Here is a 26,853-nt window from a genome sequence, read left to right on the forward strand (position 1 = left end):
GGGGGGGCCAAACAAGGGAGAGGCCCGGGTATTGAAAAAAAAAAAAAAAAAAAGAATAAAAAGAATAAAAATAAATAAATAAAATAAGCACTTTATTTTTAAAAATAAAATTTTTAAAAATTGTTTAAATAAAATAAAGAATCAAAAAAGAGAACAATAGTGAGGAAAAAATCCTCAACTAGGAGTAAAAATCTAAAATTTTCCCACTAGATGAAACAAAATTCAAATGAATTCATATTCAATGAGCAAATTTTAAACACAAACCTCTGTATATCACTCAAGATTGCTCTGTTAGATACTATGTTGATCCCTTTGCATATTTGGTCCTATGAAATATAGTCCTCAAGATGTCCAACTACAGGAAATTGGAGAAAGAAAATTCCTGTGACCTGAAATAAATCAAACTGAAGGCAAAAAACAAACAAAAACGAGTATACAAGGTCACCCTTGTGATTTGAATGTGAATTTCGTATCATCACTTCACATGGACAAATGCAGACTTTCTGGCGATGAGTCCTCTTTCCTTTCTCAGACCCCAGCTATCTCCAACATGTGTCCTGGTTGTCTCCGGAGAGCGAGATTCTTCTGGGATTCTTCTGGGTTGACCTGTTGCTCAGGACCAACAAGCCAGCGGGACGAGCCACTCCGGGAGCTGGCTCATGGCAGTCAGCACGTACACCTTGGGTAGCTCAGATGTGCTGGTTTCCAGCCAGCGACATGCTCTGTGTCAAAGACACAGGGTCTGTTGTTCTCACTCACAACGCAGAGCTGCTCCCATGACACCAGGGTATGTTGTAGTGAAGCCCTTGCTCCTGGTGGAAGCTGGTTTCGCATGACATACTTTTATTTGAGATACAGGAAAGGCCATTTACCAAACTGCACTTGTAGATCACTGAAAATTCATGCTTCATTTTAAATACAAAATACAAATTGAAATAATTACTGTATGTCCAGAGATTTTTATTCGACTTATAAATTTACTAATTGATTCCTCTCCTTAAATATTTCATGAGCATTGAAGTACTTCAAGCCAACAGCACAGCATAGGAACACTTAACTTATGTGAATTCCAATCTAGGCTTCGGTAAAACAAAAGAACAATGTAGTTTTCATTCAGTGTAATGGCTGAGGAAACAGCAGTGTGTTTCAACACTTCAACAGTTATGTGCTTAAGAGATAGCGGAATATTGATAATAGAGTATTGTGTCATGTTTTCATGGGTCTTCTAAGAGACCTGCAGGGCTGCTGACTTTAGAACTTGACATCTAAGTAAGATGAGATGCCACTATATTATAAAGCCTTCATCCTTCTTTATTTTCCTCAATTCTGTCAGCTTCATTTTTTTTAATTGAAGTATAGTTGATTTACAATGTTGGGTTAGTTTCTAGTGTACAGCAAAGTGACTCAGCTATATACACACACACACACGCACGCACACTCTTTTCAGAAAAGAATATATATATTCTTTTCAGACTCTTCCATTATAGGTTATTACTAGATATTGGATATAGTTCCCTGTGCTATACAGTAGTACCTTGTTGTTTATCTATTTTATATATAGTAGTGTATATATGTTAATCCCAAACTCCTAATTTATCCCTCCCCACCTTTCCCTTTTGGTAACTGTAAATTTGTCTTCTTTGTCTGTGATTCTATTTCTGTTTTGTAAATGAGTTCATTTATATCATATTTTTAGATTCCACATATAAATGATATGATATTTGTCTTTTTCTGTCTGAATTACTTCACTTAGTATGATAATCTCCAGTTCCATCCACGTTGCTGCAAATGGCGTTATTGCATTCTTTTTCATGGCTGAGTGGTATTCCGTTGTATATATGTACCACATCTTCTTTATCCATTCAACTGTTAATGGACACTTAGGTTGCTTCCATGTCTTGCCTATTGTCAATAGTGCGGCAGTGAACATTGGGTGCATGTGTAATGAGTCCAGTGGTCTTTTCAAGAAGGATATGCTATCTAACTTAGAGTAATGTAGCTTCTATTAGCCTGGGTCACCACATCTACGTAAGGAATGTGGTAAAGAGTGAAGACCCCTACATCCTCCAGCCTTCCTTCCTGGTGTCACTCAGCCAGGATTCTGGGTGGGCATACTCTAAGCAAAAGACCGTAGACAATACGACCCCCCCATTCAGGGTTCTTTTCTAGAGCTAGAAAGAACTGCTGCCCAGTTCAGTAGCCACTGGTCATAGAAAGCTATTGCCATTTAAATTAACTAAAATTAACAGCTCATTTCCTCAGTTGCACTAGTCCCATTTCAACTACTCACTAGCCACATGAGGCTGGTGGCTACTAGCCTGGAAAGCATGGTTGTAGAACATTTCTATCATCACAGAAAGTTTCCATCGGAAAGCTCTCTTCTAAAGTATTTCAGTTATTTTTATACGTTTAAGAGGTTTGGGAGGAAATTAACGAATACGTTCAGAATTCTATTCTTGGTGAAGATGGAGATTTAACATAATGTTAGTTCCAAAATGATCAAAGATCCTAGTATAGACGCCAGGCTTTGTGAAGTAGCTTATATGAGTATGTTGAACATAACACACATAGAGTAGTCCCTCTTTCCAGAAGAAGCCTTGTCTTTGCTGCCATTCACACCTTGATGTGTGCCGTTCTCCTCGTGGGAAATAATCTTTCCTTTTATTGCTTATTAAGATCTTTCACATCCTTCAAGCACCATTCAAGTTCCCTTTTAGGTCTTACCAATTTATGCTGACTTCCATGCCATCCCCTGCAATCTGTGATCTTCCAACTTTAGTAGTAATGTAGAGGCAGAGGCTTTATCACACACTCCATTCCGTCACACTTTACTGTGTCATTGTCCCCACCCCATGAGACATTCTTTGTACACAAAATCTCCGAAATTCTTTGTACACCATGACATCTTGAAAGTACTTGCCACAGATGGTTGCTCATTCAGCAGATGTTTGTGGAGGGCCTACTGATTGGAAGTTACTATCCTAGACATCAGGGATGTAAGGAGGAAAGAGGTGGCAAATAGATAAATTTGTAAATATTTAGGAAGTTGGAGCAAAGCCAGGGATGATTAATGCACACCCATTCATAATTTATTTTACCATTTTATTTGTTTTATAAAAACTACCACTTAAAATGAGCAGTACAAGTGAATGTCAAGTTCAGATCGAGATTACTGGACATGAATTTGGCTTTTTTCTTTTTCTTTAAAGATTACACTGCTCCCCAAAATCGAGCAGAGAAACAGCAGGAAGTTCCTTTCCGACTGTCACAATATAAACAGAAGGTATACAGTGGAGCTGCCTTATCAGGGCAGGTTTCAGTTTTTATATTAAACCCAAAAGTTGTGTTAACCGAGATGTTCTTTTTATTTATTTACTTGTACACATAGGTGAAAGAGAATAATTGTAGCAGGAGTCCCAAGAGAGTTTTGGTCTTGGGGTTTCTAGCTCCATGAGCTGAAGCACATTATTTATCCAGTGTGGGGCTGTGAGACACACACCAGGTGGTGATGGTCCCTCTCGTAGTCTCACTTTGGATAGCTTTGTGCATGTCGAGGCCGGCGAGGGAGTGTCATCTTCTCTGGGGCTGGCGAGGCTGAGGCTGGGGCATGGGAAGTGCAGGATACCGGGAGCTGGTCATGGTGGCTGCTGGGATGCTCCAGGGTCTTAAGGAGGGGAAACAAGTCGCCTGACTGGGACTCACTCACACCGCCAGCCCCTGCTCCCCTGCTCTGCCTTCTGTTTGAGTCATCCTGTCATGTGTGGTTGTAGTTTTCCCATAGGAAATAAGACCACAACTACACAGTTCACAAAGTCAGCCTGGCACCTGCTTGAAATTTCCACAGCACTTTCAAATAAACATTAGACAGGGGGCTTCCCTGGTGGCGCAGTGGTTAAGAACCCGCCTGCCAATGCAGGGGACACGGGTTTGAGCCCTGGTCCGGGAAGATCCCACATGCTGCGGAGCAAAGAAAACATTAGACAGGAAGGCAGTTTAGTTGTTGATAAAAATGTATATTTCCTTACGCCCCAAAGAATTGAAGTCTAGAAGAGAAATATTTGTCTGTTCCCGCCCCCCCCACCCTTAGCACAGCAGCCTTATTCACAGTAGCAAAAAGGTGGAAACAACCCGTGTCCATCAGTGGATGAATGGATTTTTTTTTAGTGTGGTATGTCCATACAGTGAAATATTATTCAGCCTTTAAAAGGAAAGAAATTTGTAGCATGCTACATCATGGTTGAACCTTGAGGTTCATGCTAAATGAAATAAGCCGGATGCAAAAAGATACATACTGTGTGGTTCCTCTCATATAAGGTACCCTGATAGGCAGATACATAGAAACAGAAAGTAGAAAGGTGGCAGCAAGGGGCTGAGGGGAGGACAGAATGGGGAGTTAGTGTTTCATGGGTACAGTCTTAGTTCTGCAGGGTGAAGGGTTCTGGAGATGAGCATCACAGCAACAGGAAGGTGCTTAACAGTACAGAACTGTACACCTGAACATGATAAAGATGGTAAATCTTCTGTTACGTGTGTTTTACCACAATTGAAAATTAAATATATGTATTCCTTGAAAAAAATTTCGTGTTTAAAAACTAAAAATAAGTCAGTTAAATACCCACTCACACGAATTCCTTCATTGTCATCCATTACCTTGTTCACGTGTGAGTTTTTTTCGATTATTATCTTATAGAGAAGTCACGCTCACTTTTCCTTTTCAGATCAATCTAGAGTTCAGTAAATAGTGCATTCTGTTCATTAAACGTGTCATGAGTAGTGCTACTCTGTTTTGTTGTTGTTTTGTTTCACTTCCAGGGAAAACATAAGTCTTTAGTTAGCCCTATTGCCCTCACGCCATCATAATAATATTACGTAAGGTTTGTGCAGCGTGATATTTGTAACACACTGCGTGGCTTCAGTGCTTGCAGTGAAATGGGTACAGCAGCATATTCACCTCTCCCACTAGGAATGAGGTTGCATGATTCAGCCAGATCTAAGGGGCTGCGTTCTTCCTTAGCCCTCCTGTCCCACAGCAGCCCACAAACCCCCCACCTGAGCTGCTCTGGAGGGCTGGAGGAGCCCAGGTGAGCCAGGTTGCATGGGACCTATCACACTGCTTGGGTGACACCATATTCTGTGAGCTGCCTTCCCCTGAAAAAGCGTAACTGTCACATCACATGGAATCCTTGCTTTGTCAACAGGAAGGTCAGAAAATATTTATTCCATTTATTCAACTGTATATTGAGAGCCTACTCTTGTAGTCCAGGGGCTGTACTGTATCCCACCTCTACGTGAACAAGAGGTGGTCCTTGACCTCAAAGAGTTTATAGGCTGTTCTCAATTCTTCAGCTAATGAACATGGAATCTTTTACATTAGAAGTTACACTCGAGGTTTTCTCTAGCCCAGACTCGACTTTGCACTCATGCGGTAATTCTCCTGCAACAACCCGGGAGCCATACTCGGCTTACCCTGAACTCTGCCAGAGTAAAACATCTCTGGTTATTATAGCTTTTCCTTAAACATTTTCTTCTAATTTCTGTCCTTGCTTCACCTTCTGCCTTCCTGGAAAATAACGATCATTTCTTTCTAGAGTTGTCCCTTCTAGAGGTGGAGATTCTTCTTTTTTTTAAAAAAAAAGAATCAACTTTATTTATTTTTGGTTGTGTTGGGTCTTCGTTGCTGCACGCGGGCTTTCCCCAGTTGCGGCGAGCGGGAGTTACTCTTCCTTGCGGTGCGCAGGCTTCTCATCGCGGTGGCTTGTCTTGTTGCAGAGCACGGGCTCTAGGCGCGTGGGCTTCAGTAGTTGTGGCACACGGACTCAGTAGTTTCGGCTTGCGGGCTCTAGAGCACGGGTTCAGTAGTTGTGGCTCGCAGGCTCAGTAGTTGTAGTGCACAGGCTTACTTGCTCCACAGCATGTGGGATCTTCCCGGACCAGGGATTGAACTGGTGTCCCCTGCATTGGCAGGCGGATTCTTAACCACTGCGCCACCAGGGAAGTACTAAAGTGGAGATTCTTCTCTGATTTCTCTTATGACATGGTTTACAAAAGGCCCCTTGCCACCCGGTAGATTTCAGCATCAGAGTTTGATCCTGGCGCTCTTACCATCGGAGGTCCATCAGTGCATCCCAGCAGGGCGTGGGCTTTGCTAGCAGCCACTCATTGCCAGGCCCTGCTGAACCTCTGGTGCCATGTAACACCCAGGTCAGAGCATTACAGGGCTATCGATGGCAAAGAAGAGAACGCCCACGTGTGCTTGAGGACGGTCAGTACAGGCTTCCTGGAGATGCTGGCCTTTGAGATAGATCTTAGAGCGCTCAGGGAGTTTTAGCAGAGGTGATCTTGAGTTTTTCTTACTTAGGTACATTTTAAGAAGGTTAGACTTGCAGTAGAGTGGCGGGGGGGTGTTAGAAGTGAAGAAACCAGTTAGGAAGCTGTCGTGGTAGGCGAGACCTTTAACATCTCAACCAAGAGCACTTTGAAGGGTCGTCTTCCCCACATCCTCACCCACGCTTGAAATTCTCATACTTTCAGTCTTGCTGATCTCACAGTTGTAAATTGGTTTTTCATCATTTTAATTTGCCTTTCCTTGATCACTAATGAGATTGGGCATTTTTTCATAATGTCATTTGTCACTCTTTTGCCTAGTATTACATATTTGTTGGTCTTTTTCTGAATTTGTGGGAGTTTTATGCATTCTAGTAACTAATCTTTTAAATATTTGCAAGCATCTTCTCCCAGACTGTTCCTTATGCTTTATCCTTATTTCTGATGTCTTTTTTTTTTTTAATACAAGGAACTTTAAGTTTTGATGTCAGGTCTATAAATCATTTCCTTTAAGGCGGAGTCTGTTGTTACCTTGTTTAAGAAATCCTTCCATACCTCAGGATAATAAAGAGAGTTCCCCAATTTTTTCCCCCAATATGTAGAGTTTTGATTTTGAAGATTTTGCCTTTGTTCCATATTGGACTTATTTAGGGGCCTGGTGTAAGGCAGGAATTTAATTTTATTTCTCCAGCCAAAAGTCAGTTGAATAGTCAGTCCTTTCCCTGTTTTGTGCCATGTCTACTATATACTATCCCACACCTGCTGAGGTGTCCTTCTGTGTTCTTTGTTTTCTTCCCTTGATTAATCATCTCGTCCCGTGCCGATACCACATGGAATTAATCAGCATAGTTTTGTAGTATGATTGATACCTGGTATGGCAGGGCCCTTATCTTTGTTCTTTTGGTTTTATTTATTTTTGAAGTTATCTTACCTATTTTTGCCGTTACTCTTCATTATGAATTTTGAAGTTATCTTACCTATTTTTGCCGTTTCTCTTCATTATGAATTTTAAAATTGGTTGGCCAAGTAACCTAAGTGCTCTTGGGATTTTTACTGGAATTGGATTGAACTAATAGATTACGTTTGAGAGACCGACCTCTATTCAGTATTGCCTCTCCTCACCCATGAACAAAGTATTTCTCTCCATTGATTCAGATCCTCTTTTATGTCCTTCAGCGAAAGAGCATAATGACTTGCACCTTCATTTCTTTTTTATTTGTTGAAACATCCAGTATTTCAGTTCCAGACCACAGAGCAACTCTACAGTAATAAAAACTGTAGTAATAAAAAATACATTTTAAAGTAATTTGGGGTACTATCAGATTGGCAGAGCAGAGCTAGCTTTTATTTTCTCCTGTTAGGTATATATCAGCAGTAATTCATGCAAATGTACCATTCGCCACTGCCCAGCAAAGTCCTTGAGGTGGGCCATGAGAGGCTTCTGCCCCTTGGCTGACGTCCATTCCATCAGCACTTGGTCCAGCAGCCCTTCACTGAACAGTACATCCACCGACCGTCTTCATTATACCTATGTGTTTTCTACCCACAGTGAAATTAGGAACAATTTTGTCAAATGCTTTGCTTGAATTAAGAATCACTTTATCCATGGCACATTCCTTTCCTAATGAACCATCTTTGTTTCTGAAGGCCACTTTTAGTATTTCACTAGCAACCTATATCCAAGTGTTGCATCCAACGCTGTGGAAGATTTTTCCATCTCCTCCCCACACACTTATTTGCCCATATCTAGTCTTCTCAGATTTTTCCCATTCTCCTTGTTGTCTCATAATTTGCTAAAGTGACACTAGGTTCAACCTCTGGTTTTCCAATAAAGTGTTTGATCACATTAGCATTTATATTAAAATCTCAACCCATTCCTGCCCCCCAAAAAAAAAAAAAATGTGTCCTTTAGAACTGCTACATTTCTGTCATACAACCCAAGTTGAGACCCACTTAAACACCAGCACTGTTTAGTTAGACTTATGTTCTGACTTAAAAGATCACTAAAAAGCATAGTATAAACTACATTTTTTAAAAGGATGCAGTGGATAAGAATGATTTAACTAGATAAGCAGCCTCTGAACTGGCTGAACATCTAAGGCTTCTTACTTGCTGGTTGATCTCTGATCTGAAGATTTCAGGACATTAAGGATGATAGGAGAGAAAAGTGTTTGCTTCAAATACTACAGTTGATGAGGAGGGAATCTGGTAGTGAATTTTAAGCAATTACAGAAAATCTCACTAAGCTCTCCCTTAATTCTTTAACCAGCTTGAAGGTAACGATTTTGTTGTCATTTGTGTTTTCTCAGCTTCCAATTGTGGAAAAGATAAGAACCATCGCCCAGTCTGTCTATGGAGCCGAAGATATTGAACTGTCTCCGGAGGCACAATCCAAAATAGATCGTTACACGGAACAGGTAAAAGTTGTGCATTTAGGGGGGAAAAGCCAGCTTAGGCTTTTGAAATTATTCACCTTGACTCGAGAGCTGGTGTATGTCCCACCAGCTGAACTTGGCTTAATCTACTCTGTGGTCTACAAAAATTGAATTAATGTCCTTGGGTAGGACGTTAACTGTAATTATGGTGAGAGTACATACATCATTGACTTTTATGGTTATAAATTTGTCTAATACAGGCAGTGTCCATGTTTATCTGTGTGTGTGGGATCTTTAGCCCCTGCTAGTCAGCCAGAAACATTGAAACTGTTCTTGGATGTGCAGCAGTGGAGTCAAGAGTTAAATAATCTGTAGTGCTTCCTCTTACTGTCTTAAAAATGGTAGCATGGTGCCCGGTTAGTCAAGGACTGCAGCACACAAAGTTGGGGGTGCTTGGTATTCTTTCTTACACAAGCGCTTCATCGGCTTGGTGCTGAGACTGTCCACAATGGCTGAAGGCTCCATCACCTTGTGCCGTGCACATGGCCAAGATTCAGCAGCGAGAGTCTAGTCCTGTAATGGTTCTGTCGAATAGGCTCCACTGCAGCGTGTTGGGCCACCTTAACCAAAGGGGCCACGTGCCTCAAACGCCCCCTCCAGTTTGCTGTGATCAGATAGAAGTCAGAGCTCTTCAAGAGCTTGCCGGCAAAAGAGCTTCATGATGGGTATCACTGATCTATTTTTTTTAACCCCCCAACTCCTAAATTCTATTTTTAAAGCATATTTAATATTTTGTCCTATGCTACCAGCACTAGCCAGGGTATTCTCCCAGGTTTGGTAAGATAGTCAGCAATTCATTTCTTCTTAGGATTTTCCAAGAGCTTAGAATGCTCTTGGCTTGTGCTTTTTAATAAATGATCCTCGAACATTGCTGTACACACTGGCATTGTTCTGCAGTGAAATTTTCACTCACGTGCAATGAAATGAGTAAAATAAGGTCATTGTCATGAGGTGTTTTTTTTTAATAAGTTTTTAATAATGCTATTTAAGGACTATCATTGATTCGAATATTAGGTCCTTCCTGATGTTTTCTCGGGCTTAAAGTCTTCTTTCTTTTGTGAAGTAATATACGGTGATGGTGTATAGCACGTTGGGTTCTTAAAAAATATATTCTTACTGGCAAACTTTTAAATTGGCAAACCCATATCAGTTCATAAAAACTGTGTCAATATTTGATTGATCTCTGAAACCCACAATTCTGGGCACCATTTCTGTAGGGCAATTGTGATCGCCACCCAGCAGATTTCTGATCCGTATCTAAGAGTAAAGGGAACACCCCACCCCCAACCCCAGTTGACAGTACTCTGAAATCTTCCAAATAGTTCTAGGTTGAATCATAAGAAATTCTGTGTGGGTTACCTCTGAAGATTGCATTCCTTTTCTCTCTGTCTGTCCACCGAGGGAATGTTCCTTAAAAGTTATGCGTCAGGTATGTGGCTGCAGTTAATTAGCAAAGTCTCTAAGGAGGCACTGTGTACCCTTAATCGGGACCAGGCAGCGGGAACACTGTCCTTTCTGTGAGACCCCACATGTGACTGCCTCCCCTTTCACCTTTGGAACTCTGGGTCAGGCATCGCCTTTGGTCCTTAAAAATAAGAGGCTTCAATAGTGACCTCATCTTAGTTCATACAATGTAATCGCAGATCAAATAGCCATGATTCATAAAACAACACAAAGAGCCTCTTTGCTTCCTGACAGCCTCTAAGAATGAGCGAACAACGGGACTAAAAAGCCTTGTTACCAAGCCTTTCTCCAGGTTACCTTTCTGAGTGCCGGATATTAATATCCTTAGAAAGTGGTTTCTACAGCTGCTGCTGCCGCCTGCAGTTACTTGCTTGCCTGCAAATAACCACCTTTTCTTCAAAGACACACATAATGCTGCCTTTCTGTAACAAGAATTATCCAAAGTACGTAACAGACACCCTCAGCTTGCCAGGTGATGATCTCGTGCAGACGAGTTTTTGTCCCATCTTCTTGGTCAGTGAACAAGCAGTAACAAGCACAGTTGTATGTGTGGATCTGAGTCGTGGGGATTCTGTGGAGTGCGGGTCAAACAAGTACAGGAACGTTTATGCTCAAGGAACACCTTTCCTTTCCTTTCTTACAGGGTTTTGGAAATTTGCCCATCTGCATGGCTAAGACCCACCTTTCCCTGTCTCACCAACCTGACAAGAAAGGCGTACCCAAGGATTTCATTCTACCCATTAGTGACGTACGGGCCAGCATAGGCGCTGGGTTCATTTACCCATTGGTTGGAACGGTGAGTGTGTAACATTCTCCAGAAACCTTCCCCAGTCTGTGTTGTCATGATGCCTGAAATCCTTATGCTCTGGGAATGCCTTACAGATTGGGTATTGGGAAGTAATTAATAGTATTTGCTCTTTTCCTAAATACTCTCTTCCACGGTGAAAAATGCACCTGCCATCAGGGTTTGAATTTTTCTTTTCTTTATCTTTTTTTTTTTCTTGCGGTACGCGGGCCTCTCACTGTTGTGGCCTCTCCCGTTGTGGAGCACAGGCTCCAGACGCGCAGGCTCAGCAGCCATGGCTCACGGGCCCAGCCGCTCCGCGATCCCGCGGCATGTGGGATCCTCCCGGACCGGCGCACGAACCCGTGTCCCCTGCATCAGCAGTTCCTAATCCGCCCTGTCTTCAGGATCCCTTGAGTCATAAAGTCGACTCCCCTCTCATAGAACATGGAAGAGAATAATTTGGGAGGAGCCAGTCTGCTGTTGAAGTGGTGGGGTGGCTTAGTGTAGGGCTTCCGGATCTTCACATCACTGCCCTCAGAATGATAAGACTTCACTGCGGTGGGATAGATGGAGGCCACCACCATGTCCAAGAGACAGGACCAGCCCCCTACCCCAGGGCTGGGGAGATCAGTCTTTCAGCCTTCACCTCTTTGTCAGCACATTAAAGGGGGAGCTCTGCCTAAGAAAATGAGCAAATCACATGAGTTCTTGTTTTTGACCTTGTTGTGGCGGGACATTGTTGCTATGGGATGGTTATTGTTATTTCAAAGCTTCTCTTTGGACGGAGGGGAGATAGCACGGAAGTGAAAGCTTATCAAAGCACTTAAAATCCACACAAAATGCTTCATTATAGCCACACAGAGATATGGTGGTTTCCCTTGGTTTGTCTTCTCATCATGGGACGCCCCTGGATTAGATTCAGCACAAAAAATCTTGATCATCTCTGTTGCTGTCATTGTTGTTACAAGCTGATCCAAGTCCAAACGGGAAACATAGCAATTTTTAAAATAAGCCATGTGGGTCTGTTGTTTAGGCAGTGGATGGGTAAAAAGTGCATAATGAGTACAGAGTTGCTTGCCTTCATGTTTACACGTTTCGTCTGATATTGGGCAAAGTGTTTTCAATAAGCGTTTTTTGAATCCTTAATGCCCGTGATGCACAGAGATACTAAGAGGAGTAGCTGTGAGGATGTACTAAGAGGCGCAGTGGGCTGAAGAGCACAGAGGCATCCAGTACGTGTGGTGGTGGTGTTGGCGTTTGAAATACTCTCAGGGCACCGGGGAGGCAGTAGCTATTTCTTACCAGGTTGGGGGCAGGGGGTGTGTGGAAGAAAAAGAGAATCAACCTCTGAACTGGGGAAACGGTGAATTTTGACGCAAAGGCGCAGAAATACATGGTACCCTTCCCAACATGGTCCAGTGTGGCTGGAGCTGGATAGGGGTTGAGAGGCTGAGAAATGAGATTAGGGTAGCAACACCAGGCCAAACTGTTAAGGATCTCAGCTGCCATCTTAAAGACCTTGGGTTTTATCCCATGCACACTGGGGAGTTACAGTAAGGTGGGTTTCATGCCTGGTTTTTATTCTTTCTCTTTTTTTTTGGCTGCGCCACGTGGCTTGCGGGATCCTAGTTCCCCCACCAGGGATCGAACCTGCGCCCTCAGAAGTGAAAGCACAGGGCCCTCACCACTGGAAAAGAAAAATGTCTGATTTATATTTTAGAAAAACAGCTCTGGTAGCAAAGTGGAGAATGTTTAGAGGAAAGAGAACCAGACCCAGGGAGACATCGGCTGAGGCCAGAGGTAATCAAGGTTGGCATGGCAGCCGTAGAAGTAAATATGGGGAGTAGAGACGAATTCGAGGTATATTTTTATTTATTTACTTATTTATTTTGTGGTACGTGGGCCTCTCACTGTTGGGGCCCCTCCCGTTGCGGAGCACAGGCTCCAGACGCGCAGGCTCAGCGGCCATGGCTCACGGGCCCAGCTGCTCTGCGGCATGTGGGATCTTCCCGGACCGGGGCACGACCCCGTGTCCCCTGCATCGGCAGGCGGACTCTCAACCACTGCGCCACCAGGGAAGCCCTCGAGGTATATTTTGAAGGTAGCCACCTGCACCTGAGGCTCGGGGCAAAGGGCACTTCTAGCCTGAGTGTAGACGGTGATGCTGTCCATCGCGGAAGGAGCACAGTCAAGAAGACAGATGGGCAGGGCCAGAAATGCGTCTGGCCAGGATGTAGAGAGCTGAAAGGGCTCATAGGATCTATAAAATGGTCTGTGAATCCGTGAGAAATACAGACCCAGCACTCAGAAGAAAGGAACAGGCAGGAAGAAGGCCCTGAGAGCTTTAAGAATTTACATGAGGGTGGACACAGGGGAGAAGCAAGGATATGCGCGAGAGAAATAAGCAGTAAAGGATGGTACTAGGAAAACTGCCATGTTTCTGGAGCCAACGGGGTAACAGGAGCCCTCGAGGGTCTGGGCAGAACCATCGTAGGCGGCACAGGGAGACCAGAGAGTAACCGCAGGAGCTGGCGGTGGAGTTTCCCATTGAGGGAGGCATAGCGACAGTGCTGGAAGAGGGAGAAGGGTTCCAATAAAACAGGTTCTGAATGGTAATTTTAGAAAAGGTGCAACTGAAGGTAAAAAAAAATTCAGATCAGTGGTCCAGGGGGCAGACGGGGAGAGGGGACAGATTGCAGAGGGGCACCAGCAACCTTTTGTGGGTGATGGAAATACTCTATATCAGCGGTCCCCAACCTTTTTGGCACCAGGGACCAGTTTCATGGAAGACAGTTTTTCCACGGATGGGGGAGGGGGGACGTTTCAGGCCGTAGTGCGAGCAAAATGGGGAGCAATGGGGAACAGCAGATGAAGCTTCGCTCGCTCCCTTGCCGCTCACCTCCTGCTGTGCAGCCGGGTTCCTAACAGGCCGCGGACTGATACCGTTCCATGGCCTAGGGGTTGGGGACGCCTGCTCTATATTTTAATTGTGGTGGTGGATCCATGACTGTATACATGTGTCAAAACTCATAGACCTACACGTTTTTAAACGGTAAAATTTATTGAGTATAATTTAATCTTACCTCAGTTAACAAAAACACGAGGAGAGCTTGCTTTATATTCCTTAGAATGGCCTCCCTGATGGCAGCTCCTCAGGGCCAAAGATCTGGTCTTCAGTCCATGAAGGCCTTTGCTTAGCAGAGCACAGCCGGGTAGTACCCGCCCAGAGGGACCAGGGACAAGCAGCCATGAGAGTCCCAAAGAGCATGGAACAGTGGACACAACTGAGGAGGGAATTAGCTCAGTTCCTAATCTGCCCTGTCTTGTCCTGCACAGATTTGAAATCCTACAGCAGTTCTCCCAACAGATTCATTCATTCAGGGAACGTGCACGTGGCCCTGTGCTCCATGCCGTGGGGAGCCCCCAGTAAAGCAGCTTTCTCCACTTTAGGCAGCTAGTAAAGGTAGATAGAAGGGAATTAACAAAGACAGTGGTTTGGTATAAAAAATTGTGAGTCAATAAATGATACCTTCTGAGTATCTGAGCATTTAAGAGTCATTAAATACCAATCATAATTTTAAATCTGGGGGGTCACTAAGCAAATAGATGCTTGTGTGAGTCTCCTCCCACCTCAACTAATACCCTTACATCCACAGCCTTGTAACACCAGTTCTGGAAAGCCAGGGTTCCATCAGCCACAGCTTGTGTGTGTGTGCATGACCACTAGTCCATCCCTCCGCCCCTCTGCTCCTCCTGGACGCCGGGCTGGTAGTTAGAAGATGAAGGTGTGAGCAGTCCTCGAGGGGTGGCCTCCGGCTGCCTGGGTTCCCTGAGGAGGTCCCGTGCCTCCACCCCCGGGTGGAGCCGTAAGCGGCAGGGCCCTGCGGTAAAATCCTCCGAAACAATCACGTGAGGAGGGAGGAAGGAAGCAGTATCACGTGGAGGCGGTGACCTGCGGTCTGCTTTCTGTGACAGAGCAGGAAGCTGCTGGCGTCCGGGGCAAACGCACCGCAGGAGGCCAGGATCGCCTAATAAGGGCTGGTATTTACTTTTACTTGACCCCGTCCGGGGTCCTGCCACAGTCTGTGAGAATGCTTCTAAGATTCATCATCCGTGTGGGAGACACAGTGTAGTAATTTCCTGCTGAGATGACCGAGGCAAAGGGGGATGGGGACACGGGGGGGACTGGCTCCTGCAGGTGGGAAAATTCTAGCCTGACTCAACACAGGCTTATCTGAGTGCCTCTGCAGCACACATCCGTCTCTCCCCTCCAGGAAAAAAGCCCAAACTGAGACCTCAAAACCAGAAAACCCCTCAGTTTTTCTGCATTGCTCGTTCATTCATTCATGCATTCATTTATACCTGTCGGGTGGGAGGTGCTGTAAACCACATGGAGGTGAACAAGCTCCAGTCCTCTCCTGAGGGGCCTTATGGCAGATGCTGGCAAGTAAAATCATACACGTGCGGAACACCGTGGGCTTTATAGCAAAGGAGAAATCCCTTCTGGTGTGTCCTCAGGAGACGCCCGTCCTCCTGGCTACCTAGTAGGTCTAAAAGTGGAGGATCTCAACACAAGCATGTCCCTCCTCAAAACAATAAACATCTCCAGCTTTGCTGACTTTGGCAGGTCGCACGGTGAAGTGCTGGAGAGTTTGGTTTTTTCCCCTCCAGGTTTAGTTTTCTAAATATTTACGTTACCTTCCATCCTTACTTATAGGCCAAAGTTTTCTACCACTGAATGATTTCATCATGTTTTATTTAGTTACTGCTTTAATTGGAGTTGATCACCAATTTGTGACCTCTAGTTGGTGTAGACACTTTACCAGTACATTTCACTTCCTGGTGCGGTGGGTTTTTTTGTTTGTTTTTTGGGGGTTTTTTTGCGGTACGCGGGCCTCTCACTGTTGTGGCCTCTCCCGTTGCGGAGCACAGGCTCCGGACGCGCAGGCTCAGCGGCCACGGCTCACCGGCCCAGGCGCTCCACGGCATGTGGGATCTTCCTGGACCGGGGCACGAACCTGCGTCCCTTGCATCGGCAGGCGGACTCTCAACCACTGCGCCACCAAGGAAGCCCCTGGTGCTGTTTTTATAGAAGCACCCAGTCATACATGGGTTCCTCAGCTAGGGCCATCTAAGACCTTTGCCCCATCCTTAGTGCACTGGCAGTGTTTTCTATCTCATTTTTCCTTCATTCCTACTAAGCTCCGTGTGTATCCTTGCCTCTCTTTAATGACATTATTCTTATATATTCTTTCCATCATATTATTGAAAGCTACAAAAGAGTATAAAATCCTTGACCAACACACCACCACTTAGTACCTCTCCTTGTAAGAAATAGTTTAGCAAATCCAGATCTTTGATGTGGGGAGAAAAGAGCAGACTGTTTTTAAGATTTTCCAACCCTATATTCTACAGATTACCCTGTTAAGTTTCCAAAAATTCTTTCAAAGCTTATGGTTTAGAGTGCTCAATAAATCTCATAACTTATAAAACTTCTCCAAAACAATCTCATTCCCCACCCCTTCCCCTATTAGTTTAGTAGGTGGTCTTTGTCTGGTGGTCCCTTTGCTTTGATATTGTCTTTAGGTTTTTATAACTTATCAGGGCTGTTTAATCATTTGACATAAATTTTGTGACATAAAAACATTAATATGTAAGGAAAGTTTATAAAATTATATTATTGGGAAATAAATTACATTCCATATAGAAAAGACTAAAAAGACACCAAAATGTTGACAGGCGGCTGTGATATTATGAACAGCTTCTTTTCTTTTCTGCTTATTTCAAATTACTGCATCAAGGATGTGTCACTTTCATAACATGAAAATACAATAAAAAGAGAAATGGTAAACTGAGAGTACTTGGGGAAACATTTTGCCAGGGCCAATTAGTTGCAAGGGAGTCAGAGTACACGTATGGCAGGCGGAATTAGGCTGGTAGAATCATCTTGCCCTTCCTGGCTTTCTTGTAGTGTTTTAACACCTGAAAATTGGGGCACCAAAGAATGGACAAAAGAGCTGGAACGTTCCTCTAAGAAGTGCACTCCTGAGTATGGTTTGTCGAGTCTTGTCAGATGTTTGCTGGCCCCAAACTCTGCTAAGGAAATGCAAGATCGTTTTTTCCATGTTAATTTGTTTTCGTGCGGGGCTTCCTCACACAGTGACATGTTGTCAGAACAGTTGGCTTGGAGAGGTGTCCAACCAAGTGTGAATTCCTAGCAGAAGTCCATTTGAAGGTAGTTTTTGGTGTCTCGGACTATTTTCCTTTGATATCACATCGAGGCAATGCGATTAGCTCCTTAGAGGAGCTTAGAAGTCCTCTTGAATATGAAGTCTTCTCTATTGACAAACTTAGGACACAAAATTAGGACCTAATGGTTATTAAGGACAAGAACATGAGCTGGAATCTTGGGCTTAAGCCATCCTGCAGTTTACCCTGAAGGGATTAAGACTTCCTACAGCGTTTACGTGGTGTTCGGTGCCAGTTAGAGCCTTTCTGGGGGACACAGTGGCTTCTTGAAACTGTGGAGAGAATCCTAGTGCTTTGGCCTCACAGACCAATGGGGAGAGAGAAGCATCTAGGCTGGGGGCTGTAAGGTGCAGTGCGTCAGAGCTCCCAGTCTGTCTGGAGCAGTGGTTCTCACTGGGCAGTTCCCCTGTCCCTTCCTACACCCTTCACTTTGGCCCCTGTGCTCTTTCTGGAACAGACCGTGTGATCCTGGGCACTGAATATATGTACATGCCATGATTGGTCTGGGCTGGCCCCATCAGAGCACAGAAATCTGTCCAGGGAATGGGGACTAAAAAATCATCAGTAACACAAACAGCTCATTGAACGAGCAAACGGGCCCTGGCGTGGCCTTCATTTCCACTCTGTGACCCGACCTGGCCACATCTCTACCCAGGTGCCCCACTGACAACCTCGCTTAGCTTGACTCTGGAAGGCAGGAAACTGCTAGAGCGTGTTTGGGAAATCAGTGATGTCATCCACGGCGAATGCTGGGTGGAGAGTTACTGGTCCGCGGGGAACGGGGGCCGGTGAAAGCGCAAGCTGGGGCCCCACCCAGCCAAGTCATTGCCGTTTTCTTTCTCACATTTCAGTTAAGCTCACTTTGTTTTCCGTTCTCCTCCCTCTCCTGTAAAAGCATGTACTGAATGTTTTGTTTCCGCGGCATCCGATTCAGGCCAGTGATGAAATTATTCTGCAGCTCAGTGGGGAGATGTTTTCCTCCTGGCACACCGACCCTACCCAGGGGTGCATAGTTATAGACTCGGTCCACTTGGTTAGGCATGAATTAATCCAGACCGTGTAGGTTTCAACCCAGTGCACTACTCCTCACATTTTCCAGAGATTCGTGGCCAGGTACACACACTCACTCCTCAAGCTGCCTTTATTTTTTAAAATACATTTATTTATTTATTTTCGGCTGCGCTGGGTCTTCATGGCTGTGCAAGGGCTTTCTCTAGTTGCAGAGAGGGGGCTACTCTTGGTTGCAGTGTGCAGGCTTCTCATTGGGTGGCTTCTCTTGTTGCAGAGCATGGGCTCTCGGCACACAGGCTTCCGTAGTTGTGGCGCGTGGGCTCAGTAGTTGTGGCTCGCGAGCTCTAGAGCACAGGCTCAGTCGTTGTGGCGCACCGGCTTAGCTGCTCCGCAGCATGTGGGATCTCTCCCCGGACCAGGGCTCGAACCCGTGTCCCCTGCGTTGGCAGGTGGGTTCTTCACCACTGCGCCACCAGGGAAGTCCCCCCAAGCTGCCTTTAAATGAGATGGCTAAGCAGTCGTGTTGTAAAGAGCTTCCCGTCCTGTGAGATCACACAGAAGGTCTGTCGGAAGCTCAGCGTTGGGCATATTTCCTGCAAAATCATCCACTCCTCCTCTCTCCTTTCCCTTCACTCTCCTCTTGCCTTACTTTCCCCACACACACCACCCACCACCCCCCCCCCGGAAAAAAAAAGAAACTCTTAGCTTTTTTTGTTTTTTTTTGTTTTTTCCCGGTACACGGGCCTCTCACTGTTGTGGCCTCTCCCGTTGCGGAGCACAGGCTCCGGACACGCAGGCTCAGTGGCCATGGCTCACGGGCCCAGCCGCTCCGCGGCATGTGGGATCTTCCCGGACCGGGGCAGGAACCCGTGTCCCCTGCATCGTCAGGCGGACTCTCAACCACTGCGCCACCAGGGAAGCCCTCTTAGCTTATTTTTTTAAAGTCTCTTCAAGTGACCTTCCTAACTCCCATGTTCCCTGGCCCCGGTTAACCCGACACCCGAAATCTCTGTGATTAGTTTGAAATAATCCAGACTCGCTGCACACATTGCCCGCAAGCCTCCCCTGCCCATCTGGCCTCACTTTCTTTGTATCGCTGTGTCCTTTCACCCCATTTGTGTGGACCTGGTCGGGTTCCTCTTCTCCACCCAGCTTGGGTCTCTCTCCCACTGCTCTTCTTATCTCTACATCAGGATTTCCTGCTTTCTCCCAAACGTGCCCTTCCTCTGGAACAGGCATCCCTCACTTCCTCTTATCCTGACGTGGCTGCAGCAAGTGGCCCAGTTGCTCTGTGACCATGCCCCCTTCCCGGTGTCCAGAGGAGAGGCACACGTGTGTCTGTCCAGCAGGAGATAACTCATCCCCGCCTTTTCTGTATGGCATGTTTCAGCAAAAGGGAAGTGACCAGCAGCATTCTCGATTTCCAGAATCTGTTTATCAGATTGATGAGACACAGGAAGCTTTGTGACTCAGGAAAATGTTTACCCCTCTACCACATACTGTTATCTAGGTCTAGTCCATTTGTTTCAGTGACCTTTTCTCCCTGAGTTTGATGCTAATGTTGTTTTGTTTTGTTTTAATATTGTGGTTTTTAAATTTTTATTTATTTTTATTTTTTGCTACATTGGGTCTTCGTTGCTGCGCGTGGGCTTTCTCTAGTTGCAGCGAGCGGGGGCTACTCTTCGTTGCAGTGCGAGGGCTTCTCATTGCTGCGGCTTCTCTTGTTGCGGAGCACGGGCTCTAGGCACGCAGGCTTCAGTAGTTGTGGCACACGGGCTCAGTAGTTGTGGCGCGTGGGCTTAGTTGCTCTGTGGCATGTAGGATCTTGCCAGACCAGGGCTCGAACCCATGTCCCCTGCACTGGCAGGCAGATTCTCAACCACTGCACCACCAGGGAAGCCCAATGCTAATATATTTTTAGCATAAATATAAAATTACTTCAAATGAAATCAGCCTCAGCCAGGGAAACGTGCTGAGTAATAACGTTACCAGATATTTCTATTATTGAGTTAATTATTTTTTAATTGGCTTAAATTTTTAACCTACCACTAGTAATCCCTATGTGTAGGCTCTGTCTTTCTTACTTTCTATGAACCTAGAAAAGGGTACTTGTGGCTCTTAAGTGTCCACCCCATCATCAGGGTATCATCAGGATATTGACCTTTTGTTTTGTTGGCCCATTCGTCTTCCACTTCCATCTCTAGCCTACTTGTTTCCTGCCACATTTAGTAGTTCGGATTCAGAGCATAAAATTGCCAATCAAGATATACACAAGTCAGAAGGACATCCATAAAAGTATCTGGTACTCGTGGCACTTCTCTTTATTCTATGCCTCTTGGTTGCATTTGTTTACTTTGTTATCCTAGTCTGTACTAAGAGGCATATAGTCAGAAGCAGCTAAGCAGTTTAAGAAAGGGTAATAAAATTAATACAAACCAAAATACCAGCTTTCAAATTAAATAAATGGGCCACTGTCAGAGTCAGTTGGAGCATTTGGTGGGAATGAATGAACAGGAAGAAAAGCTAGATTTAGAAGAAAAATATGGCGCTTTCAACTGGGATTGTAATTTGAGGGAGGAGTATGGTTGATGTTATCTGGAGCTCATAGCAGTTCACAGGCTTAACTATGTATGTGTTCATCAGAGTATCCACCCATGGACATCAGATTAAACGTTAAAATAAAAATAGTATATGTCCCTGTAAAACATTTGTGGTATACTGCTTTTGGAAAAGTTGGTTCCCCCTGCTGTTTTCTGGGTATCATTGAAAATTCAAAACATTTTATACCAGTGACTATAGCCAGATCTAATTAAATCAGGGAACAAGTATAAAGTAGGTATTAGAGAAATAATTTATGTTGAGTTAAGTGATCAAACGGAGGTATTTATATATATAGTCCCTGGAAGACCCCGAATGAAAATTCATAGTCACATTGCCACCCTTCTGTAAGGATTTCCAGGGGTACCTGCATTACGTATGTGCCCTTGGCCAGTGTGCTGAGGGGGAAACCTAGGGCTAAGAATACAAGCTGAATCCATAGTGTATGTCAGTCTCCTGTTTGAGACTTAACCCTACCCCAAGAATCAGCTCTGGGGAGTGTAAAGCCTGTGAAAGTCACTGGGTAACCCCCGTGCTTCTTTGTACCTTCCAAAATCCATCATCCAGTTCTCAAATTTATCTGTGTTTCTTCTCTGAAGACATATTTACTCACTCCAGAACCTTCCCCCAGGATTGGCACTGTGACCCCCTACTCACCTCCCAACACTGCATTTCTCACTCAAGCACACCTCTGCCTTTGTGCTGCCAGCTCTACCCAGCTAAGGTCTCTTGCAGTTATTTCCTTTGGGTGTCCTATCCTTTATCAAGTCGCCTTACCCAGTGTCTCCTGTTAATCCAGGCCTCCCCAGGGTAGAGACCCTGCCTTTGGTTCCCTTGATCTGTCCACACTGGGGAGTCCAGTGTAGAACATACGGCTGAGCCAACCCAGTGTGAGGGGGTCAGCCAGCTGCGCGGAGGGCACGGGGGTCCTTAAGGTGACCTCTGCCGATGTGACCTCACAGTATCAGGATCTCCACTCCAGTCCCAGTCTGGAAAAGCACATCTTGTAAGAAACTAAGGGGACAGGCTCAAATGCCCTCCTATCTTATCTGCTTGTAACTCCAGCCTTTCGGGGTCAGTGCCGTAGCCCTTCTTTTCAAACCAGTTACTGACCAGCCATGCTATAAATCAGGTCTAAATATATTTTTCTTAACGTGTTTAGATATGGACTTACAGATCGAATGTCTCACTTAGCTGTATCACTTGGCATACGGCCATTTGAGTGGAAACTGCTTGTCACATTTTGTGTTAATGAATCTCAGCCCTCATTTCAGTGGGAATAATAGTAGTAGTAATAATAAATAATAGCTGTTCTTACTACAGGCCAGACACTCTTCCCAATGCTTTATGTAGATGAACTCATTCATTACCCCTCGTACCAGCCCTGTGAGCCAAGTTAGTGATAAATGGCCAAGGAGAGTTCCAGCGCTCCATGAATATTAAGGTTTATGAGATCTTTGCACAAGAATAACTTAAATTTTGAACATCTTGATATTTTCTCTTCAGTAGGTCAGTCAGTGTGTATTTCCGATGCCGTGTGTGCTGCACACTGAGACATAAAACAAAGCATAGGGGCTTCCCTGGTGGCGCAGTGGTTGAGCGTCCGCCTGCCGATGCAGGGGACACGGGTTCGTGCCCCGGTCCGGGAAGATCCCACATGCCGCGGAGCGGCTGGGCCCATGAGCCATGGCCGCTGAGCCTACGCGTCCGAAGCCTGTGCTCCACAATGGGAGAGGCCACAGCAGTGAGAGGCCTGCGTACCGAAAAAAAAAAAGCATAAAAGGTGGTGCCACCCTTCAGGGACAGCAGGATGCTTGGATAATAGAGCATCAACACCAGGAAATAAAAGCAAATGGTTTGTGCAGTTTGCTTGCCACAAGGAAGGCATAAATGATCCATGCAGTAAAACCTCAAAGAAAGCCAAGACCACAGTGGGTCTTTGGGTAGGCTGGGAAGGTTGGCTAGAGATTGGGGCCTTGGGTAACATACTGGGGCATACTAGGACGTTTGAGATTTTGTGGGTGGAGGACCACCTGGCATCAGTCACCTGAAGGAAGTAGAGACAGGTCAGGAGCCCTTAGTGCGTGTGGTAGTCCCAGGATGGGGGCAGTAATGGTAGAAATGGAGAGGATGGTGTGTGGCCAGGAGACGACTGGGAGTCACAGAAACTGAACATGGATGGAATATGAGGAGGGGTCCAAGGTGACTCCCGAGGACCTGGAAGGAAGGGCGCACAAAGAACGAGCTGGTGTTTCAGTGGAGGTGACTGGGAGCGCCATGTTGTCTGAGATGCCTGTTGGATTTCCCCGTCAAGTCATCCATCAGCCAGTTAGAAATTCGTTTTTAGAGCTCTGGAGAGAGGCCAGAGCAAAAACATGAAGATTTTTTTTACATTCGGATGATACACAGTCTCCAAGTTCCCTTCCATTTCAAAACATTGTTGCCTGTCTGATGTGCACTAATGCACTGGGTGACCGAGTCGGGAAAGACCCAACCCCTGCCCTGGATGCTTAGTGCTGACAGACTAATAGATCCAAGCAAAGTGTTGAAGGTGCCGGGTTGAGGAAGGGGTGCTCGCTTCTCCTGAGGGAAAGGACAGCCGTGCAGAGAAGCTGCCTGGAAGTGCCCTTGGTGTCCTGAAAAAGGGCAGCGTTTAGGGGGGAATCATTCCAGACAGACCAGTGGGCAGGCACCTGACTGCAGATGGCCTTAGACCCTGTAGTTAGGAGTTGAACTTGACCGTGAAGGCAGTGGGAGGGAGCCCTTAACCAATGGAAGGATGTAATGAGATCATTCCAAGGCCTCTGCCTTGACAGCTCCAGGGGGCTCTTCACAGCAGTAAGTGTGAATGGTTGTCCCTGGGCATGGGCAGGGCCACCTCCTGCATGGCCACAACACAAGGTCTCTGGGTCATTTTTTATTGCCTTTGAGGCAGAAAAGCAAAACTTCCAGCAGTTTCCCTTGCCCAGGCTGGTGAGCCCTGTTCCAGGCTGGACCTTGTACTAGGTAACAAGGAAAGCCAGAAGCGTCAAAACGGGTGGCTCCGGGCTGTGTCTGGGGACAGATGAGCTGTTTCTGCACTCTATGTGGTTGCCTGTAGTGAAATACTATTTCTGTGTCCATTTAGTCATTAAGCCTCGATAATTTGGTTTCTGAATGGATCGTGATTTGCTGCAGGTCAGAGGCTTTTAAAGTTGTTTCAAGCTACATTACACAAATAAAGAGAATTCTCCTAAAAATAAAGGAAGTAATCTCTTCTCTGTCTGAGACACCATGCATAATTTGTCGATCTTGCACAAATATTTCCAACCCATCAGAATCCTCTGTTTTCAGCGTGTTTGTGGCTCTATCACAATTATTATAAGCCCATGGGGACCAGTAACCTGGGTTTCCACTATCTTTGCTCTTTCTTTTTATGGAGCGGTTCAGTCTGCTTACAGGTGGCAAAGAGTTAACTTGTCATCAAAGCTGTAATATCACAATGATATGTGAAAAGTTCTCCCTGAAGTGTAAGTGCCAAGTACTTGCTCATATTAAGAGACAGTTTTTTGTTTGGGCCTGAAAATAATTATAACAAGGACTCTTCTGCAAAAGGTCGGTTCTCCAAGTTGCATATGGTCAGTCCAGCTCCCCGTTCCGTGATGTGGTTGGCGTTCTCTCCAAAGTTTATAAAATAATGAATTTAGTAAATGACTCATTTGTAGTCCTTTATGCCATCTATTTAAAGAAATAGTTTTCACATGGGTAAAAATCATTGCATAGGTAGCTGTAAGTTCTTTATTATTTACAATAACCACAAGTGACTTCTTTTTTTTTTTTTTTTGAAGTTGTTTTGACAGCCGGAGGTTGTTATTTTAATTTTGATAAGTTTGTCACAAAGAATGGAATGTGCTCCATTTTAGAGATGGAAAAGTTTGGGCAGGGAGAGAGGAGAGAGGCACCACCTAACAATGGGATTCCAAAAGGAGATCTGTTTGACTTCTTTGAAGTGCTTTTAGTTTTCATTTGAGGCATACATTGGAACCTGCTATCTTTCTTTGGAGTAGAATGCATTACAGACAGAAAAAAAAATATATCACTGCAACCACATCACTGGAAAAAGAACAGAAGATTTCAGGAAGAAGAAGAATATTAAGTGTATGGATTAGGATTTCAGGCAGAGTCTTCTTGTCTTTGGACAATAAATAGTTAATGGTACATGGAAACCCTGATGGGGAATCTCTGCAGCACTGAAAAAAAAAATGCCCATAAATCCCTCTTCAGCACTTCTTTGTGTTCACACATTCAAGCTGAGGACAAGGGTGGAATGTCCAGTTCATCTCAAGTGCACGGGGCTACGCTGCATCTTACCCTGACATCCTGTCCTCCTTCCTGTGTTATCAACGTGCAGGCACTGCTCTCTCTGTATTATTAAATACAAACAAAAACTCTGTCTACAGTAGTTCTGTACGTTTTCACAGATCTTCTATTGTGATTTTATTTCTTCCGTATCTTCTCTATTGAGCACATAAGCTCACATCTTTCTAGCCCCCAAAATAATCCATTCTCTTCCCCTAGATGTAATGTGTGATGCGAAAAGGAATCATTGAAAGGAGGGTTAAAGAGACTAATGTCTGGATAGTTTCAGGACCCGAATGATTGTCTCTAAATACATACAGCGGCTATATGCTTATAATGTTTAACGACTTGGAGAAATAACTGGTTTGTTTAGTGGGAAAATAAATGGGATTCATAGACTATAATGTCAACAGTGTAAAAATGCTTAGAAAAAGCAAGTAGAAACAAAGGGATGTTTACTTAAATTACAACGATAAAAATTAAAACTGTAATGAGCACTAATATCAGAGCCAGACAGCGTTTTCAGCAGTATATATTAACTCATCTAATGCTCACTGCCCCCTTCCAGGTAGGTAGCATCACTGCCCTTGTTTACACAGAGGGAAACCGAGGACAGAGACGTTAAGTAAATTGCCCTGATCACGGAGCCAGTAAGTAGTAAAACCGTGATTCAACCCCATCATTGCCTCCTCAGAAATATTATATCATCTTTCTGCTGATCATATGGCCTTATTTTCACATCCTATCCATTACTGGACACGAGCCTTGATTCTGGTAGCTGTCCAATTAGAAAGAGTGGCTTCAAACGACCTATTCTAAAACTAATCCCATTATGTGAGCAGATGATATCCAAAACCTTATTGCTTGATAGCCATTAATTGCATTATAGCTTTAATATTGTAGTAACTTAGGATAAACTGTCTAACTAAACTTCCGGTTGCTTAGCAGAAAGCTGTGTTGCTCAAAGGTAAATTTTTCATTGTGACATTTTTCAACCAGGCTTTCCTGGTTGAAACTATTGCCTTGAGTATCTTCTAAATCAGAAGAATGTCACCCTTTTTTTTTTTTTTGGTGTGGATCTTGGTGTTTCTGTCACCCATTAATGAATGTGCTTTAAAAGGTCAAAGGGGTCCAGAATTGTTTTCTACTGAGCTCTTTCTCTCTTTGGGATAGGTTGGTCATCTCTTCAGGTGAGAGACTTGATTTGGTTCCTTAATTTCACAAAAGTATTGTCCACTCTACCCGCCCAATGATTGATCTACTAGGCCGTAGGACCCTGCTCAGCCAGCGTGATAGAATAGAGTCAGTCCCTGCTGTCACTGGAGATTATAACCCTGACCTGTCGGCTGCCAGGCCCAGCGCTTGGCACACAGTAGGTCCTAGTTATTGAATGAATTTCTTCCGATCTTAAGTGACAGTAGTATTTTGGGGTTATTTACTTTGTTTTCTGTGCTGCTTTCCCAAGGGAATGGAAATACCTTTTCAAGACACATTGTTGGCCTGAGTGTTCTCCCCTTTTTCTTGGGTTGTCAAGAAGCTCTGAAACTAATAAACAGCTCGGTTCTAATAATTGTAGGATGCCTGGACCACACACCTACTTTCCTGATTCCTGTCAATCTATTTCTTTTTTTTTTTTTTTTTTTTTTT

At 44.6% G+C, this 26,853-nt stretch overlaps 1 protein-coding gene across 3 annotated transcripts in view; it reads left to right on the top strand.

Moving 5' to 3' along the window:
- Window positions 1-26,853, top strand: part of MTHFD1L (methylenetetrahydrofolate dehydrogenase (NADP+ dependent) 1 like) — a 183,737-nt gene that overhangs the window by 122,054 nt on the left and 34,830 nt on the right. For all 3 annotated transcript variants that reach the window (XM_024748003.1, XM_024748002.1, XM_024748004.1), the window contains 2 exons: window positions 8,634-8,741; window positions 10,867-11,019. In XM_024748003.1, coding sequence (XP_024603771.1) covers window positions 8,634-8,741; window positions 10,867-11,019 — 261 coding nt within the window. The remainder of the gene's footprint in view (window positions 1-8,633; window positions 8,742-10,866; window positions 11,020-26,853) is intronic.

Source organism: Neophocaena asiaeorientalis, unplaced genomic scaffold, assembly GCF_003031525.2.
Source record: "Neophocaena asiaeorientalis asiaeorientalis breed wild unplaced genomic scaffold, Neophocaena_asiaeorientalis_V1.1 scaffold123, whole genome shotgun sequence".
Lineage (NCBI taxonomy): Eukaryota > Metazoa > Chordata > Mammalia > Artiodactyla > Phocoenidae > Neophocaena > Neophocaena asiaeorientalis.